Source organism: Perca fluviatilis, chromosome 1, assembly GCF_010015445.1.
Source record: "Perca fluviatilis chromosome 1, GENO_Pfluv_1.0, whole genome shotgun sequence".
Classification (NCBI taxonomy): Eukaryota; Metazoa; Chordata; class Actinopteri; order Perciformes; family Percidae; genus Perca; species Perca fluviatilis.
In genome coordinates, this window is record NC_053112.1 from 22933599 (window position 1) to 22951804 (window position 18206).

General features: G+C 39.9%; 1 protein-coding gene across 1 annotated transcript in view; it reads left to right on the top strand.

Annotated features, from left to right (window-relative positions):
* The window catches only part of usp43a (ubiquitin specific peptidase 43a), a 118030-nt gene that overhangs the window by 63056 nt on the left and 36768 nt on the right, over window positions 1-18206 (top strand). Inside the window, exons 5-8 of the mRNA XM_039814967.1 lie at window positions 183-318; window positions 2666-2810; window positions 12458-12626; window positions 17714-17825. Coding sequence (XP_039670901.1) covers window positions 183-318; window positions 2666-2810; window positions 12458-12626; window positions 17714-17825 — 562 coding nt within the window. The remainder of the gene's footprint in view (window positions 1-182; window positions 319-2665; window positions 2811-12457; window positions 12627-17713; window positions 17826-18206) is intronic.

Consider the following 18206-nt stretch of genomic DNA (forward strand, 5'->3'; position numbering starts at 1 on the left):
AATCTATAATAATGTAAACATGCAAAATCTGAATTGCAAAACAATTTGGCACTTTGCTCTCTTCTTTTCTTTTTTTTTTTTTTTTTTTTTTTTTCTTCCCCCTGGCACTTTGCTCTTCCATATTATTTTTTTTTTTTTTTTTTTTTTTTTTTTTTTTTTTTCCCTCCCTCCCGCTACGCCGCGCCGATGTGTGTGACGCTGGTGTTCAGTACGAAGGGTCAGAGGTACCTGCGGGTGGGGCTGGCTGTACCTCTCTTTGGTTCCCTGTCCTGCCTGAGAGCCATGGTGGCAGAGGAGGGCAACATCTCCCCAGACCAGGTACACACTCTTTTGCACGCACACACACACACACACACACACACACACACACACACACACACACACACACACACACACACACAGAGACCTCAGCTTTAGGTAAAATTGTGACATTATTTTATGTGAGGTCACCAAACTCTGCAACAGAAAAGTGAGGGAGATGTAAATCAAGCAGTCTGTATACTCCCCACAGTCTTGAGAAACACATGTGTGGGTAGACCATAACTATCTATGGGCTATACTGAAAATGTATTTTTATAACCCAGGTTTGTTTTTTTGTCTAAAAATGCCAAGCATAGATGGATCCAGCATCTTAAAAGTAAGAATTTGCTGCTTTGCTTTGTATACCATTTCAGTGGATCAAAGTTCAACCAGGAAGTCTCCAAAATCTAATAGATGGTTACAATGGACAGTTTGGCTAATCATTATTTTAACATTCACCTTTGTTTTCACTTTGATTTCCTGAGGAACAGTCACAGTATTTTAGATAATATGGTAAACTTTAAACTTGTTTAAAACCTTGTGATTTAAAGCTTCCCCCTGTGATGGCTTCACATAACCAGTTCTTAGCAAGGAAGTCAGTGAGTAAAGTATTTTCTTCACAAGAATAATGGCCATCACTATAAAAATGAAACCCAGGTTAAAAATAAATAAATACATCAAACAGAATTATCTTTTATAGCAGGGTTGCACTTGAATGCATGCAAACACTTAGCTGAAATGTCACCAACAAGATGAAGGCTAGAGCGAAAGGTTCCATAGGCATGTGTTCATAAATCTTTCACCTGCCCGACAACAGATGATGAATATTTCTGCAGCAGTGGGAGAGTTAAAGAGAAGCAAAGACTAAAATGTCCCCTGAAATGAAAAAATACCCTTTCCATAGTTCATAAGTGCATTGTTCCATTATCTTTTGTTATAGATCAAATACCTGTATGTCAAAATCTATTCTGAAATACATTGTATAGTGAACATGTGTCTGGGTGTAATAATGTTCCTAGCTGAGAGAGGGATGAAATGAGTCATGTTTACAGGCAGTTTACAAAAACTATTATGTAAATGCTATTAGCTTTTAGCATTCTTGTACAATTCAAATTCCCTGTTGAATTATATTTTCAAACTAGCATAAGATTTGTTTCAATGTCCCTTGTTTCCTGATGAAGAAATGCATTGTAATTCACAGTTTGAGATTTTATAGTAAAGCTGTTGCATCTCCTACACACCCATGTCTACCCACACAGATGTTTTCACTGATTAGACCTGTTCTCAGGACTGTGTGTAGACGCTGTGCTTAATTAACATCTCCCACACTCTTCTGCTAGTTTTGTTAGAGTAGAAATACTTGAGTGTGCAGTCAATATTAAATAGGGTACATCAAAACTTAAATTTAAATAGAGCACAAAAGGGCAATGACAGGTGAGGACGAACATACGCACGCATGCACGCACACACACACACACACACACACACACACACACACACACACACACACACACACACACACACCATACACACATTAAGTCTGACATACTGTTCATGTACCACAGTCTGTTTTAATCATCACCCATTATCATACGTTTGATTTTAGTCAATTAAACTCATGGCTTGGTCTGTTTCACCAGTGAGAGTTAACTGAGTGAATGATTTAAGAGCAGTTGCTATGGTTACCTGCAGTTTAACAATCCTTTCACGCAGATTCAGCACTTTGACATAATTTAACATGATCTGTCACAAATGAGCATTTTGAAACACAAATGAATAAATAAATATAAGAAACTTCTCAGTCTGCATTTCAAACATTGACACACAGCAAAATATATTCAGCAGTGTGAATGCATGGCTCCCCTTAATACCATTTTTCTGTTTCACTCTCAGGGCTCTGAAGGTTTTTGACTTAAGCATGAAACTAGGAAATACACTTCTCTTAATAGAATTCCCTTTGCAGATGTTCATGTTTTGAATTGTTTTTGATGTCACTGGCCAAGTTGTGGTCCCTGATTGTACGCTTGTTTGATACATTTATTTAAGTTACTTTTACAAGCTGCTTCATGTGATTTATTTCTAGAGATTTAATGCAGCAACATTTAGGGTTTACTTGGATTTCTTTGAGATGATTACAAATGTATCTAGTTTTATTTCCTCTCTTAATTTGCCTGCATACAATAACTTTTTTGGTTTATTGCGTCCATGCAATTCGTCACAGAGAGTCTGGAGTTCTGGTGGCATTGTGGCCGAATGTTCTGGTTGAATTTTGGTTTTCAGCTCTGCGAGGATTGCTTGATGCACTTCTGTAGGCACAAAGTTTCACAGTGTCTCTCTCGCCCTTTCTCCCTCTCCCTCTCTCCAGGTCATCCTATCAGAGGTGTACTCCACGGGTTTCCAGCGTTCCTTTTCAGATGATGATGACCTGACATCAATTGCTGATAGCGACGTCATCTACGCCTTTCAGGCTCCTTCCCTCTATAGTCGTGGAGGCTCCGCACCACACTCAGGTACCCATGGTAACAGGATGTCTATCAAAAACGCTGATGACACGTAGTTCCCACACTGGGTTCTTCTCAGTCCTCATTTCCAAATTTCTCTTTTTCGGCCTTCCGCTGTCCTCTTGATTAACTTTAAAACTGTTCTTCATGATCAGTGAGTATTTTTCACAGGCAGACATTTTACTTTGGTGAAGTGAGGACCGGTGCTTTCAATGTGCTTTGTATTCCTCCTTTCATTATGTTTCTTATGCATGATAGCACCCAAAAAAATTAAATTAAATGTGTCTGAATGTCAGCCTGGTGCATCACATCATCCTAAATAAATGCCTGAGTAGCTTCTTACCTGAACTCCTATAAATTATTAATTTAACTAAAACTTAATTACATTTTGGCAAGCGAGAACCATCTAGAGATAGCTCCACATGCAAAGCTTCCCTTTTTTAATGTTCTCAGATGCTTGCTTCTCCTCTCTTATTTTGGTCATGAGTTAATAAACAGCAACAGAAGAACTCTGTGCTCTTATACTAATAAAGTAGAGAGACATGAGGTTGACTCAGCCTTGCATCATCACCAGCCTTTTAAAAATCCCTTTTTGTCCATGCAAGACACTGCCGAATGCACTATTGACGAGTATATGACACAAAAAAACACACACACACACACACACGAACACACTCTAAAAGCTGTCAAGACACACTTCATATTTCATACCTAAACGACACACTAGGTCGTAGTCTTAAACACAGTTACATTGTGAAACTGAACTAGTAAAGTTTAGACAACAAACAATACAAGAAAGGTCCAAGGCACTCTTCTTGCTAAAAATACTTAAAAATATCAGGGATTGGCTTAAAATGAGTCACAGACATAACTACGTCACGGACGTAACTCAGTCAAGTCACAGACATAACTATGTCAAGAACGTAACTATGTCACAGACTTAGGTCCATAACAAATTCGGTTAATTTAAAAAAGTAACTTTTTTTGTTTTGGTTTTACAGGGGACACAAACCCACTCTCCTGATTGAAAGTCCTGTGTTTATTTGACCCATCTACCACCCCAAACTACCTCAGACACGGAGTTTGGGCGCTCTTATATGTCCGGTATACTTGCTGTACCCGACCTGTCGTGCGCCAGTGTAACGTCATGGGAGCGCTGTAACTATTTATATTCGCGCGTGGTGGTCTTCTCCTGAACAGAGGGGTCGCTAATGAGCAAAGGCTACTGACTATGCTATTTCTATTGACTAGAAGAAGAAGAAAAAGGTAAACAATGGCAGAACTGGCAGCAGCATTGACGTCAATGTTTCGATTTGATTCAATGACCTTTTTTGTTGGATCAAGCCTTTCATTCACCATAAAAGAACTTACAGAAAGTTTACAAGAGAGACTTGCAGTCACTCTGAGAGTCCTGGCATCCGGTTGCCCTTGAACTCGTCCATGCTTTCTGTTTCCGCTTTGTCGTGCGCCGCTGAGAAAAACAGAGTGGCGCACTCAAACTGTAAAGAGGCCTTTAGACTTCTTTACCTTACTTCCTTCTTTGCTTTCACAATAATTACTACGGCCACTAGAGGTCGCCACCTAACAACAAACGTGAATATAGGTTGTTATAAGCTGTTTGCACAATCAACCTATACGGCCATTTTCTGGTTGAGGACGGTAAGTATTAAAAAGGCTTGCCTATTTGATTGTGTAAAACATGCATATCTAATGAGTTATGGGATATGTGAGAAAAATGATCAGGGAGGTTACAGGTACTTAAGACAACTTCTAGTGGAGTTAATGAACCAAGAGTGAGCATCATCCTCTCGCTGTAGATGGATGGCAGTCAAACTTTGAGGTAAAATATGTTTTATTTTGAATCACTAAGGCAGCCAGTGTGAATGCTCTTTTATCTTGATGGCATTACATTCCACTCGCTCCTGTTCTCCGGCAGAGTGTCCGCCATGCTGATGAGGAAAAGAGGGCTGTAGATCTCTTTTATCACACAGCTATTACTTTAACAGATCAATGTCCATGTCTGAAAGGGGCTTAATTGAGTCATATTACCACTGTGAGCTTGAGATCATTAATTGCCGTCTCTGTGGGTTGCCAGTTAGGGAAGTTGTAGTTAGCCTTTGTCCACTAACATACTGCTGTATGAAGCCTTTATGGGGTTTTGTGTTACCCCCGAAGAAGAATGACCTCAATAATTCACATAATGTGCTCAAAGTGCTCATGATAAATGAAGACTCTTTTACTTTCTCAACAGGAGGCATTTTTGTTGTTACTTCACAGACAGTGAAGACAGTCTCCCAGTGCTAAGAGAGGGAGCAGACACACACAGTATGCTTTCACTCAAAGTCACACACACAAACACGCATGAGTAAAAACACACACACACACACACACACACACACACACACAGATCGACTCTTTAAGTGAAGTAGGTAATGAATCCATTAGAAATACACTGGAGAGTCTCAGAAATACATGGCTCTCAAGAGGCACACACACACACACACACACACACACACACAAAAAGTGTACTTGAATCACACTTAAGTGCTCACTGGGAAATGTGACTTCCATTCTTGTGAGCAATCTGAAGAAAATGATGAATGGTCCTCACCTTGGAATAATTCATAAGATCACAGCAGACCAGATTCCAGGATATCACAACTTCATTCAGTGAGATTTATTAAGGGTAGCAAGTGAATTCACACAATCATTACTGCTGAGACCACTGTGTGGCAATATGGAGAACAGATGATGGACGGCAGACAAAGTAACATAGGGAACTTTTTTACGTTGCGCATAATTCAATTTTATGTTCTGAAGCATAATAATGGACACTTTCTCTCTCCATATCTCTGTGGGGTTTGTTTTGTATTGACTGTCAAGTGTATGAAAACTATTTTGATAATCTGTTGTCACACCAGGTTTAATAAACACCTCTGTTGTTGGTTGTTTATCAACACTTGATAAACTTAGATCCAGCTACCTATTTTGTCAACTGAATTAAAAAAAAGTCTAAACTAAAAGAAGCCATATTGGTTTGAAGCAGTAGAAGTGTTACTATGGTTACCAAGGTTATGTAAGACACTAATTACTCTGGGGCTTAAGGAGGCCTCACTTTGCCAATTCAGTGTAGTCATTCAGCTGTAAGTATATTACACAGTACAGCACATAATGACACACAAGCCAGATCAATGTTTTTTTGTATTTTGTGGGGACTAGTTGTTTGATTTGGTGCTTATCACATATGTCAGGTAGTGCAGAGGTCTCTTCCTCCGACTAAACAACCCTTCAGCTATAGTATTGCTACTGTCCATCATGTAAGTCTGTTTTTGCAGCCTCTGTGAAATAAGTAAAGCCTACTGCTGCCGTGATGGATGACCGTATGGAAAGCCTGTAGAACCATAAATATAATGGAACAACACACAACTCACAGGACAAGCTACCTGAGGAGGTCTAAATTTGTTTCTTTACTGAAAGACATGTGAGTATGTTTGGCATATTCATGAGTGTGTGATGTTACTTTAAAGTCTAGGTAAAGCCCAAATAAATGTGTTCTGAGTCTGTCACACCACAGAAAAATGTGTTTTTATCGTAGTTTTTATATAGTAGGGGAGGCCTTATCTTAAGGATGACTCCCGTGTGTCATCGAACCATGATGTCAGGCCCCTCAAGAAATGGTTAAAAAACAGTTTAACGGTCTAACTCCACCATTAAGTACTACACAGTTTACAGTCTTTTCGCGTTTTCAAGTATTCACATATTTTCTAGCATGTATAATGTGTTTAGAAAGAAATCAGTGGTTTTGCTTTACCTTGAAATACTTGATTGTCCGATCAATTTTAGCATTTCTTTTATTTACAGGCATAATTTTTATGCCCATGCTTTATAATTCTGCCAAGGCATGCCCCATCTCACAAAATTAAGGCAGTTTGAATTTTCCCAGTCGGGAACTTATGTTTCCGATTTTTCTGACAACAAATGAATGCAGCACAAATTCTCTATCTCACAATATTGGATCAGCATGTGGCAAAGAGTTATAGTTTTCCCGGTATGAAAGCAGACAGCCATCACATACTGATGTCTTCCTAGGATCCGCCTGTCAAGCCACCACAGCATGACAATCTACAGTAGGTCACTTGAGAGATGTACAGTGACTTTAAAACAGTATAACTGTATTGCATGGCACAATTCTGCTCAAAAATTCACTTCATGTACTGTGCTCCTCACACTGGGAGAGGGGTGAATGGACTGAAAATGTGCTGCAGGAGATGACAGGGAGGAAAGACACGGGACTAGGGCAATACACACTGCAAAATTTGGACATTCAGTGCAGTTGATGATTCTCTACTGTGCTATGGGGTTCATCATCACACCTCCTGTCTTGCTTTATTCCCTCCTTTTCCTCTATGATCCTGAAAAGAATATTTTTGTCACCATATTTTTGCTACTCCAGAAGTGGAGGATACAAAAGAGGGTACCACTGAAACATTTGCATGTGTATTCTCCGTAAGAAAGAGGGTGTTTTCAAATTTAGGGAATTGACCTCACTGAATAAGTAGCAATTGGAGAGGGTGTATTGCATGCAGGGAATGCCTCTGTTGTCATAAGCTGCTGTGTATTTCTGTTTATGGTAGCTGGATTTCCCTGACTTTAACAGTAACCAGTTTCGGGGATATTGAATCAGCACTACCAGGTACAATAATGAGGTTTTGCATTTAGAGGAAATGGCAGCAGGAGGTCTTATGATGGAAAACACTGAAAAATCAGTTAGGTCTAAAGCGCCACAGTAGCATCCTATTTCACCCCCCAACAATCCAGGCAATTTGCACATAAATAGTGATAAAGCTCCATAATGCTGCACAAAAAAAAAAGACTTCACGCAGAATAGCAGCTCAGGGAAGTTTAGCGTGCTAACTTTGTGTGACGTTCACTTGGTGCCCTTGACATTAAAAAGTAAAGTCCTCTTTGATAATGGAGAAATCAATCAAGATTGAAGCAGACCGGATTATGGGAGTTGTTTGCCTGTACAAAGAGAGGGTGTGTGTGTGTGTGTGTGTGTGTGTGTGTGTGTGTGTGTGTGTGTGTGTGTGTGTGTGTGTGTGTGTGTGTGTGTGTGTGTGTGTGTGTGTGTGTGTGTGTGTGTGTGTGTGTGTGTGTGTGTGTGTGTGTGTGTGTGTGTGTGTGTGTGTTTGATGTTAAAAAGGTGAGGATTCCCTGGAAAAGAAAAAAGGATTTCTCAATGGAGATAAGGGATCTGTCAGGAATTTACTTGCACAAACAACATCTACATTCTGAGATAGATGCAGTAATTAAAGTCTTGTTTTCTTTCTCTCTATATCTTCTCACTTACACACACACACACACACACACACACACACACACTAACTGTACAGTGTGGGTGACAGTCAGCGCTCTCGAGTGTTCAGGTCCTGTCACGGTGAACTGCAGCTGAGGGTAAGCCACCATGTTGTTCCCCTTGGCCCACTGAGGGCTATGTGCAGGTGGAGAGTAAGGGATTACTCTGAGGTGTTTATCTGGACAGTCACATCCTTCAATCAGCTACTTAAAGTCAAGGTATTACTTCTGCGCGAGTGATCACGCACGCACGCACGCACACACACACACACACACACACACACACACACACACACACACACACACACACACACAAACTGACGTCATTTATGTGGTCAGCACAATAGACAAATCCCTTTCCACAGTCACACACTGTGTGCTCTTGAAGTTGTACTCATACTGAGACAAAGTCATCACACATACAAATGAAACCCTGCAAAGTTCACGTCCTGTGCAGTCCCATTAAGGCAATTACAGATTGCCTGAAGCAAACTCGATGCAGAAAAGCAAAAATATCACAGGAACAGGAACCAGTAGGATTCATCATTTAAAATAACCGGAGTAGAATGTCTACACCGCCTCTAGAACATGTTCTCAAATCATTGGGGAATGAAGAACAACACAAATGATGCACAAATGCCTGCGCAGACGCCAACTCCAAAGCTTCCTATCTCGCAACACCGCTTAAAAGTTAACTAATCGGCAGGGTAGATTACACCGGGTGATGCTTTTTAAGAAGTATTTTCATGGTACATGGTTGTTTTTTATGGTTATGTTGGCCTAACAGCCCTCTTCTGTTATCTATCGCTTGTCCTCATCTTCTCATTTAAAGACTGGAATCTAAACCTTTGGTCACACTTCTCTTTGGTTCTGCAACATAGCTCATAATACAGCATGTTTACTATTTTGATCTTATTTATTCACAGATTTAAACTACAAAGATTTGCAGCACTGAGTTGTAAACATTTTGCTGGACTAATATTTGAGATGTGATGTAACCAAGTGTAATATACCAAGGGCAATTTCAGTGATTACAACTTTAGCAGCAGGGGCATTGTGGCTACTATTTACTCAATAGTGTGCCTTGTTGTAACAAAAAGAGAAGAGCAGTTGGAAGATGAACTGGGTATAGTTGAGGGACGGTAGAGGAAGAAAGGTAAAAAAGAAAGAGAAGAGGAGAAAGAGGGCAGCATCAGGTGTATTAAGTCCCTCCACTGCTGCCTCCCTAATCTTTCATGTTGCTGTTGGCAGAAAGCTCAGGTGCTTTTGCTGTCAACAGGGGAATTTTTAGTCAGATGGCTGTTTGCTGCTGGGACCTCTGATTCGTCCAGGGCACAGCCTAACGGCCCCCTGGGTATTTTTAGTCAGGTGTGTGGATTGCACTGACAGAGGTCCCTCATTTGGTCTTGAACCACTTGGAAGGAGTGTCAATTCTGGTAAGTACATGGTATACTTTAGCTACATACTGGTATGTAGCTAAAATCCTCTCAAGGTTTTTGCTTTTTCTGTGTTACACAACTTGCGCTATTTTTAGTAATATTTGGGAAAATAAGTCATCAGTGTTGAGATGCTTTTTCTTCCGGTGCAACAGCAAAATATGATTACTTTAAAAAAGGCTTAAAAGAGTAATGGGACCATCAAGAGCACATTTCTAACTGATGCAGGAACTCAAAGTCTACAGATATCAACTGAAACACTGCAGGAATTTACTCTTTAACACTATCTTAAACATTTTTTTATTCAATATCTCCAAGTCATACTGAACCGCTGGTGCCTTACCATCAGTCAGCATAAACCTTCCCCATACTTCTCACAAGAAGAAAGTTATTCTGTGTGGAGTGAAGGGGTCTTTGATTTGTAAAAGTCCCTTAGATAGAAAAGACTGCAAACTGTGCATGTATTTCCATCACCCATCCCACAAATTTGAAACACACTCAAACATCTTCTGTTGAAGCTGAACACTTCTGATTCATCCCCAAACAGCCAGATAGTGGAGAGTAAGGGGGGGGGGGGCAGATAGTGGCAATGATAGAGTACTAGGGAGAGAGGGGCGTATAAGATAATGCAAAAGGAAGAAATGGAGGAGAGCAGAGATCACCAGAGGTGTGTAGTCTTCATTCAGCACTAAACAACACTGCCATACTCACCACCTCCAATGTCAAGAGCAAATTCTGTTTATCTGCTCTTTCTGTATCTCTATCTCTTCCCCCCTCAGTTAACTTGCATTCACTTCAGTCTTTATGTTCATGTTTATATTTTAATTAAATTTAAATTGCAGATTATGAACCGATTCGCACAGCAACCATGACATTGTCACAGCAACAACAACAAATGGTTCGATATCATTCTAATTGATCATTAAATCAATAGTCTATGAGAGGACATACAATATGCAGCTTTTCTTTCTCAGTCCTGTTGTCTCTGTACATTTTTTCTTCACTTTGGGAATAACTTTAAAATTAGCAACCACTGCTTTTTCCTTTTGCCCAGGGAGAACGCTTCTTCTCACTCTCATAGTCTCTGCTTTTCTGTCCACTCGTGTCTCCTTTCTCTTTCACTCCTCCCTCTATCTATTTCCACCCCGCTAACACCTCCCTCCGTCTGTGGCTCTCCTCTGTCCGTCTCAGGGAGGGAGGGAAGAGGAGGTGAGAATGAGAGTCTGGCTGGAGGTTCTCCCAGCAGACCCTGGGACATGTGGGCGAAATCACGCTCCTTGCCATACACAAAATATTACTTTCTGGTTTTGATACCAGCCACTAAAATACTGGTGCTGTTAAAATAGGGCTGCATTGTTTTAATGCTATTCAGCCCTGTATACTAGCTATTCTGTGTATATTCTATATGAGGAATCATTGTTGATGAACATGCGTATTTGTCAACTTGCAAACGTATCTACAAAGTGTTGCCTGACATCATTGGAAAACAATCATTCAATAATTGGCAAAATTTCTAAAATGTAAATTCTAGTTGCTTTAATAATTAGGTTGAAACTGAATTCTTTGGTGTTTTACTTTTCAACCTTCTGGTGAAAAATGGAGTGGTAAAGGTGACAGAGAGGATAGAGGGAGGGGGTGACTGAGACAAAGAGTGAGGAGATGAATTGGCCGTTTAAAGGGCAGGCAATATGCATAAAATGTCACGTTGAGTTGCTCCTGTCTGCTGAGACAAAGAAAAGTATTGAGCAAGTGATTTAGTAGCAGTTTGGACAAACATTAGTCAAAGCTTTTTCAATTATCTGAGTTTGGTTTAACAACATTTTTATTCATATATTGTTGTTTTTTAACCGAAAGGTGTATTTATTTACTGTAAATACCAGTTATTCAGCTAAAAATATTGTTCTGTCCTAGTCTCTGACACATAAAGCAGCCTCTAAAGCAGCAAGCCTCTCTGTGTCTGCAATTGAGTTTGTGTCTCTGTGTATTCGTCTTATCTGTCTGCTTGCTTTTGTGAAGGCGTTGCATCAAAGCTAAAAACCTATTCACAATTAATTTCCTGCATCTGTGTTTAGGTTTGTTTTGTGTGTGATGTTGGAACGTGGCAATGATTAATTGCACGGTAGGGTTTGAACAAGCATTGTTTGATTAAATCCTCCGATAATGTCAAAGTATATGTTTGCTGGGAGACAAGAGGTTGGGCCTTCTGTATCCCCTCAGCTATTACCCATTATTAATCCCAGCATGTGCGTGCATGTGTATGTACGTGCATGTGTGGTAGCAAATGTAATTCTTCTTACAGCTCCTCGGGGTAAATAAGAATCAAAGGGCAATTCAACATTAATGGAAATGTTGTGAAAATGTAAGCGTGTCACATTAGATGTTTCTCCTTGCATAGCGGTTTCTCATTCCGGCACCCTAAGCTGTTTTATAACTCTGGTCCATTTCAGTCCTGCCTCCAAGCTGGATAGAATAAGCTTTTGATATGAGCAACACTTTTATAGAATAAGGGCTTTAACCATTTTGACATTTACAACTCTCTGCCAGCGAATTAGTTTCAGTTTTTTGACTGAATTTCTTTTTTTCTTTTTTTTTTTTACTTCATAACTTTAGCACTAAAAAACATCCAGAAACTGAAAACACACAACCAGTGTAACAGTTTTTCTTCCCTTTGTCAACTAATACTCTTTACCCTTTTATTCACCTCCAAGTTAGAGATATTAGTTATTCTTAACGTTTGTGAAAACACAACGTACAAAGAGAGGGTGTGTGTGTGTGTGTGTGTGTGAGATTGCACCCCAACAGTTTGGGTCTCAGGTTGTACGTCGGCCTTTTTTAAACAGTTCCCCACTCCTCTGCTCTTCTCAGGGTATCACCACAGCCTCCCCTCCTCCCCCTGCACCTCTGCGGCTGGACCCGATGGTCAGAAGTTACCTCCGTCAGGCACCCTCTCCTCTGAATACCTGAACCAGGGCAGCTCCACAAAGGTCCTCCTCGTCATCTGCAACACAGCAGGATCTGGCCAGCAGGCTGTCAGGTAAGCTGCAGGCTGATTGATTGTTTTAGTTTGTATTGTTGTCAGTTCAGTTTTCAGCGATATTGACCTGATACCATCCGGAACACCCGTTTCAAATGTTTTCAAATGGTTTTGAAGGGGTCTGCCACACTTATTAGTAGGTTCAGAATGCTGTTATCATCTATTCACAGTTCATCACCAATACAAAGACTTTCAGTCCAAGATCCCTAAAACTGATAACGGCCATTTTGATATCACACGCTCATCTGCAGAGTTAGGGCCACATCTTGTGAATTGGTTTTGGCAAGCACACAGTAGCAGAGTCAGTCATCCTAGATTTCTTTTATGACTTGGAGTTTGAGCGTGAGTCATCCTACATTTGTGAGAAAAGCTTGTTTAATTCTGAAAATCTCATTTATTCTTTTCCACTTTCATCATCCAACTCTGTCTCTATGTCGACATCCAACTTCTGTTCGAATCCAACCTGTATATCTATTGCATGAATGCCACAGACGGCGCTGGTTTCATTTAGCTCGTGCAGCTTGAGCTTCCATTCCACTGTAGCTAGTAGCTGCCAGTGTAGAAACCCAAGAGTCGAACAATGCAGCTCAAACTGAAGCACTTAAAGTGATGGTTCGGAGTAATTCACCCTAGGGTCCTTTGCACCATGACCTCGAGCCAAACACCCCCCCAGAAGCTTTTTTCACCTGGGTCGAACATTGGGAGAGTTAGCTAGAGTAGCGTTATCAGCTGAATAGCTTAGCGCAGGGGCTAACGGACCCACGTTTGTATCTTGTAAGTTACCCCACTAATAATGCCCGAAATGATACCAAACTTCTACAAGTAGTACAAATAGGTTATGCTCTCATAAAACGATGGATTGGAAAGTTTGTAAGTACACCAGAAGTTTATGAACACTTGCCTGCTCTCTTCAGCTCTCTGTTGCTGCTACTGCTACCTGCAGTTAGACGAGTGCTTAGGGACGTCTACAAATTACTACACCGAAAAGAGTTACAACAAAAATATTTATTAATTCAATGATTAAATAAAGTAATGTCTCCAAACTTACCTCAATTATTACTTGTCTCCTGCTAGTTATACTACAGCACTTACTTAAAAAAAAAAAATGTAATTAATAAATATTTTTGTTGCATCTCTTTTCGGTGTTGTAATTTGTAGACGACCCTAAGCACTCATCTTACAGCAGCAACAACAACAGCAGAGAGCAGAAGCCAGCAGGCAAGTGTTATTTACATAAACTTCTGGTGTACTTACAAACTTTCCAATCCATCGTTTTATGAGTGCATAACCTATTTGTACTACTTGTAGACGTTTGGTATCATTTCGAGCAATAGTAGGGGCGTAACTTTCGAGATCAAACGTGGTTCCGTTAGCCCCGTAAGCTATTCAGCTGATAACGCGCTTACTCCTTAACCTCCCAATGTTAGTTACAGGTGAAAAGGTGCGGGGGTGTTTGAACGATCATAATGTAACAAGGGAATACTAGAACCCATCACTTTAACCGGTGAAAGTAAAGTTTTTATGGGTTGCCATGTGTTACTCTAAAAAGCATCTGATGTACAACAGCAACTGGACAGATGCTTTTTGATCGCCACCCACAGATGAGCTGTGTTGTACTGTTTGGGGATAAATGTCCTACAGGGGCAGAATGGCATTGCAAATCCGAGAAGAAACGCTCTGATCAAACCTACCTCCGTGGCAATGACTGAATGAATGGCAATGAATGAGTTTGTACAGGAAGTCATAGAAACACCCACATCCTGTTAGGTCCGATTTATTAAAATGTTATCACACCCATACAGTATATCAGTTAGTATGCGGCCTCACATTGTTTTTATTATGACAGATAGCATAAAAAAAAAACATTTTTGGAGTGTGGGCAGAAGTTAGCAAGTATTTATTGTATGTATTATCGCATTTTGTTTACGTTAGCTAGCTAGTTCAGTTCAGAGCCATAGAGATAGTTGAGCGGTGGAGCGCAAGCTTCTGTTGTAGAAATGTCTTTCTCAAAGAAAGCCAAATCATGCTACCAAAAAAGAAAGGAAAGACAGGAGAAGGAGAGAAAACTAAATGAGGGAAAACTTGGTATCTGACTTCTTTTCAAAGAAAGGTGAGCACAAACTAAAAAACGAAATCCATGGTGCTAAACTGCTTGAATATCTCCGTGACTGTTAGTGCTAAAAACAAACTGTGACAACCCATATAAAGAGCAGAACATACACTTTCAAATGATAATTTGGTTATACTTGTAATCTGAGGTAAAGGCTAAATAAATAAACTACACTAGCAATGCTGTTTGCATATAACACACCATTGTAATAGCCTAATTTAAAACATGTTTAATTTTAAATTAATAGGCTATAATGTCTATAATTAGCAATAATAGGCTAATCAGTGTCATAGGTAGCTTTGTAGCTCATCGGTAGATACATATCATGTCAACATTATAGTTATGTCAGATTTAGTAGAAGCAGATGTTAACATTGTGAAACACATGGGCATGGCCCTCAGTTTCAGAAACTGTCACAGCAGGGAGCAACAGACCCCTCAGCCTCCTTTTTGGATTTGAAACAAGGGAAGCTTATATCAAAATTAAAGCAAACCATGTTTAGCCATTTTGACTGAAAGGCAAGGCAAGGCAAGGCAGCTTTATTTGTATAGCACATTTCAGCAACAGGGCAATTCAAAGTGCTTTACATAGAAAATTATATTAGGTTACAATTAGGATAAGAGGTTAATATCAGATGTATCCTTCATAGAGAAAGATAGCAAAGACAAGCAAAGACAGCAGGGAGCATGAGTGTTGCTCTGAGCACAGTGTGGAAATGAGAGATGAGGAACTGGAAAGTAGGCAGAGCAGTGCAGACCAGTTTTTGCCAGAGGATCCAGGACTATGGCCAGATAAATTAACAGATGATCAGAGAGACACCATAGTATGCAGGCTGGCAAGTAAAGGTACAGAGAAAACCAACAAAATTTGGTAGTAACCACAGTAAAGTAGGCTAGAGAATGTTGACAAAGGAGGTTTGAAATGTGTTTTATCAGGCTACTCTAAGCATTACACTTAATAGTTATTCCCCTATAAACAGCTAGGCCTACAGATTCATGTGTACAGAGGCCCGATTATTAATTTTATTTAGGGCCCAGGGTCTGGTGCTATGCCCCTGGTGGTATTATATGTGATTACATTTCTATACAGTTAAATATGAAGACTGGTAGCTCCAGATTTAGCTAAGCATCAGGTATTACCAACCCTTTTGTCGAGCAAACACCTCCTGTATTATTGAACGAGTGACATAAAAGTGTCCTTCAGTGAATGAGTTTAGGAGCCATAATAATTTATAATAATGTGAAAATTCTAAGGTGAGGGCTATATTCCAGTTAACATACTATAGCCTTACACATAGTGACTATACTCGTTTGTTCCCGTTTTTTAAAGTGAGTAGACATGCTAAATACAGCATATCCAGTGCATATTAGTTTTCTGTTTTTAGTTCAATTTAGTTGCATTAAGAGTGAATTTTGCAGTTAATTGCAGTAAATGTAAGTCACTCTAATGTTCCTGAACCCATTATGAGACACTGTGTGCTTTGTAACACAGAGCACTATTCTAGTGGAAATATTCATTTGACCCAGGGTAGACTGTGTCCACCAAGAGTGCCTGGTTAGGATTGTAGTAGCATTCAGACAGTGCAAAGAAAATATTCCCATCGCCATTAGTGCTCTTTGGTTAAAAGGATTGCTCAGATTTCCCTACAGGGGTCAATACAGTTTAACCTATTTTTGACTCAACGAAGGATGGATTCATATTTCTCTTCAGTCATCCGGTTATCATATCATTCCTATGAAAGACAAAATGTAAAAATTAGATATTTGAGGACTCATTTGTTCACATGCCACATTACTCGTGTACATGGCAGTAAACATGAGTCTCTCTTTGTACTTTAGCACTCCATCACCAAATTGAAAGGGCGGTTCTTAGTCTGTTTAGGTACAACCAAGGTAGCATTTTATGTAACCATGATATCAGAATTTACTTGCATCAAATGGCACTGGCTTCAGGGATTTGCTCCCATTCAGCCACAGGAGCCTGGCTCACAGTCAGCGCTCCAACAGATCCCAATGGTGTTTAACAGGGGTTGAGGTCAGGCAAATTAGGCTGTTTGACTTCAAACTCAGAAAACAATTTCTTTATGAACCTCACTTTGTGCATGGGGCTATTGTCACATTGAAACAGGAAAGGTCCTTCTTTCAACTGTTGCCAGAAAGTTGGAAGCACACTATTGTTTGAAATATCATTGCATGCTGCAGCACTAAGATTTCCCTGAACTGAAACTGATGGGTCCACCAAAACTATTGCAAGTATTATACTGAGAGAAAACAAAGAATAGCACAACAAACTGCAGCCTCCGAAATGAACATAACATGGAATCAACACTTATCTAAAACATTCTAACCTTCATTAAGGTAGGATTTATGGCAGAGGTATTGTTTTAAATTACTTCCAGTAATAAACTGAAAATTGAGTGCATTTGTTTTGTGTTAAGTGTGTGAACATTGGAGCTTTAATCTTATGTGGTATGTCTAGATAATCTGTGAGAGATTCTGAAATCCTTGACAAACACAAGTGCCTCTCCCATTAACCTCCCATATAAAAGCCTCTAATATAGTCACTGATAAGCAGTCAGGAGGAGCACCAGCCTTGAGTTAACCTAGAGACAGAGAACCCATTATGAGCCATTGATGCATTGATGATATAAAGACTGGTTTCTCGGTTTTATTTTGCCCCTGATCCTACATTATGACCCTTCAAGCTGTCAGTACAGGACACAATGAGCTAACAGTAAAGCCTTGATGCACTTGACACCTGACAGCTTGACAGATGTGGTGATGACACAATGAGTTGCAATGACCTTTACACTGGCACTTTCTCCACTTTCAATACGTTTTTTAATTAATTAATTATGTTTTATAGTGTGTGTGACTTTCCAAGGTAATCAATCTTTAGGTTTTTCTTTAAATCCTTCCCTTCTTTACTTTTTTCCCTCTCCTCTCTTCTCCTCTCCTCTCCTCTCCTCTCCTCTTAGGTTTGGACCTCCATTTCTCATGCGTGAGGACAGGAGCATCTCCTGGGACCAGCTTCAGCAGAGCATCCTCAGCAAGCTCTATTATCTGATGCTGAATGGATCTCAGGCTCAGGTAATGCCAGCTCACCCCCACTAACCAATAACATGTCATCCACTCTATTTCTTTAGCCTGGACCCTTCAGCTCAGGGGTTTCTGGACCTATTGGACTACAGTAGACCAAATTAAAATAGCAATGCAGAGTATAGTTAGAAAATTAATACATTTTCATTAAGGTTGGGTTCTGTGTTTAAATAAATAGTTCCCTGTGTCTGTTTACAATTATCTGAGTCACATATGAAGCTAGAAATTAAGACAAAGGTTAAACCGCATGTTACAAACCAATGTGTTTTAAAAAAGTAGTCCGCCAGATGCTTGTTTTTCATGATTTTGATGATGATTTTTTTTTTTTAAATAAGAGCTCATTGCTCTGCTGAGAGTGCAAAATAGGTTTCC